The 2,101-nt window shown below is 43.6% G+C and overlaps 1 protein-coding gene across 1 annotated transcript; it reads right to left on the minus strand.

Annotated features, from left to right (window-relative positions):
• LOC109821225 (60S acidic ribosomal protein P0-like) lies at positions 711-1,085 on the minus strand. The gene has a single exon (XM_020387409.1). It carries the CDS (start codon positions 1,083-1,085, stop codon positions 711-713), a length of 375 nt encoding a protein of 124 aa, XP_020242998.1.

The following is a 2,101-nucleotide window of genomic DNA, read 5'->3' on the forward strand; positions in this document are numbered from 1 at the left end:
ACTAGAGATTTAAAACGCACAGGCCACATGCATTCTGGAAATTGGAGACGCATAGGCCGCGTTTGTGCTGAATCTCAACTCTACGTCTTGAGTTTGAGACGCAGGGTTGAGTGTTTGCTGAAGAACGCACAGTCTGTATGCGTTTTGTGTTTTAACTCTGCGTTGCAGAGTTGAATGTCTGCTGGAGAACGCACAGTCTGTATGCGTTTTGTGTTTGAGAAACGCAGAGGTGGACTCTGCGTTTGGGAGAGGTTGTTGGCTTGTAACCTCGTCCGTTAAAACATCGCAAAGGCTACTGCTCATTGATCTTTGCTTGTTATGGGGTGTGAAAGTCGTCAAATTGTAACTTTCACAGTTGGTTATGAAGGCTACTGAATAGAATTTTCATCAGCTGTCAGAAATGTCGTTGATTTGTAACTCTTCTTGATCTATGTGAAAATTCCTCTGTTTGTAGCTTTTGTTTGTTGAAGCTTGATGGGGATCAGCTATCTATTATGATTTTTTAGACATGCTACAGAACCCCCTCCAAAGTTTTCAAAAGTTCGCGGTTGACTGAGACAAATTTTCAGAATACTTTGGATCCTAAAATTTAGTTGGTTGGTTATTCACTTCGTCTGATTTGGAGACATTGCGAACTTGGTTGTTGGAATGCTGAAATTCTATTTCCTCGAACCAAACAAGATAGCTTTTGAGTCTTGATGACAATGAACTTAGTCAAACAAACTAAATCCCAAGTCATCGTCAGACTCACCAACATGCTCGTCCTTCTTCTCTTTTTCCTTAGAGGCAAGAGCAGCAGCATTCTCAGCAGATGCAACAGAGATAACAACAACAACAAGGACGTTCTTGTAGGCATTGACGAACATGTGAAGCGCAGCTGCAAGAGTTGGGTAAGAGAGAGTCGAGGACGGTGAAGCAACCATAGAAACACCAGCTGCAAACTTGTCAACGAGGTCATCCTCTGTGAGGTTGAGTACCTCTGGTCTTAAGACAAATCCATTGTCATAGACAGAGAGAATCACAAGCCCATATGAGAATGGCTTTATCCCAAATTTAGTCAGGAGGGCAGCCTCAGAGGAACCCATTTTATCCCCTTTCTTGATCAGCTCAACTGGGGTAATGAGTTGCGCGCAGCTTCTGTCTTCATTAATCTTGGTGGGAATGTTAAGCGATTTAAAAGAATGAGTTGTGCGTAGCTCCTGGCTTCATCAATCTTGGTTAGGATGTTAAACCACTTAAAAGAATGAGTTGTGCGTTGGATTGAGCCAGATGATTTCAATGTTGTTTATTGTAATCTATCTACATTCCTCCAATAGACTCCACAGCGGAGTCGTCTGTTTCTTCTCAGCTTTGGTCACCTTGATGGCCACATCTGCTTCCCTCTATTTATTTAAAGCTATGTCTTGGCTTTAAATGTCGAGAAATTCATTTAGTGGCGTTTAAAACGCATAGGTGGATTCGCATGCTTGAAAATTAAAACGCAGAGTTGAACTCTGCGTTCAGAAGCTCAACCAACGCAGACGCACAAGTCGCGTTTGGTGGGATTCTGGGCCTAGAATCTCGCCCTGATTCGACAGCTCACAGCTGTCTATAAATAGATAGCTGGGGTCAAATCAAAAGTCATCCGACTTTTCATCTGTCTTCTTTCGAAAAGCTTAACGAAGATTTTGTTTTGAACTCCGGTGAATCCTGCTCATCTTCTCCGATCATCATCCTTAATGGGTCCAAGAAAGAAGACTGTCTCCCGTCAAAGGTCGGCCGCTGCCGCTGCTTCGAGTTCTCGGTCAACCTCGGCTGTCGGCGGTGATGAAACTCAGGCTGGTGCGCCGTCGACACAGGCTTCTCTCGTCGATGGTAAGTATCGACCTTCATGGTCACAAAACTTGCTTCGACGAGTTCTCTGAAAACTCTAGATGGGTTCTTGTGAACGAGGAAGATGACTCGTTTTGATATTATAACGCAGAGTTGGGACTTTGCGTTTCGAATTTGAAATGTTGGGGTCCGACTTCTGCGTTAATGAGTTTTAACGCATGGTTTGGGCTATGCGTTAGAAAGTTTAATGCAGGGTTCGACCTTTACGTTGATAAACTTTAACGACAGG

This window comes from Asparagus officinalis, chromosome 8 (assembly GCF_001876935.1).
Source record: "Asparagus officinalis chromosome 8, Aspof.V1, whole genome shotgun sequence".
NCBI lineage: Eukaryota > Viridiplantae > Streptophyta > Magnoliopsida > Asparagales > Asparagaceae > Asparagus > Asparagus officinalis.

Excerpts from the sequence above, each read along its gene's own strand:
- LOC109821225 (XM_020387409.1), bottom strand. The coding sequence starts at position 1,085 with ATGGGTTCCTCTGAGGCTGCCCTCCTGACTAAATTTGGGATAAAGCCA.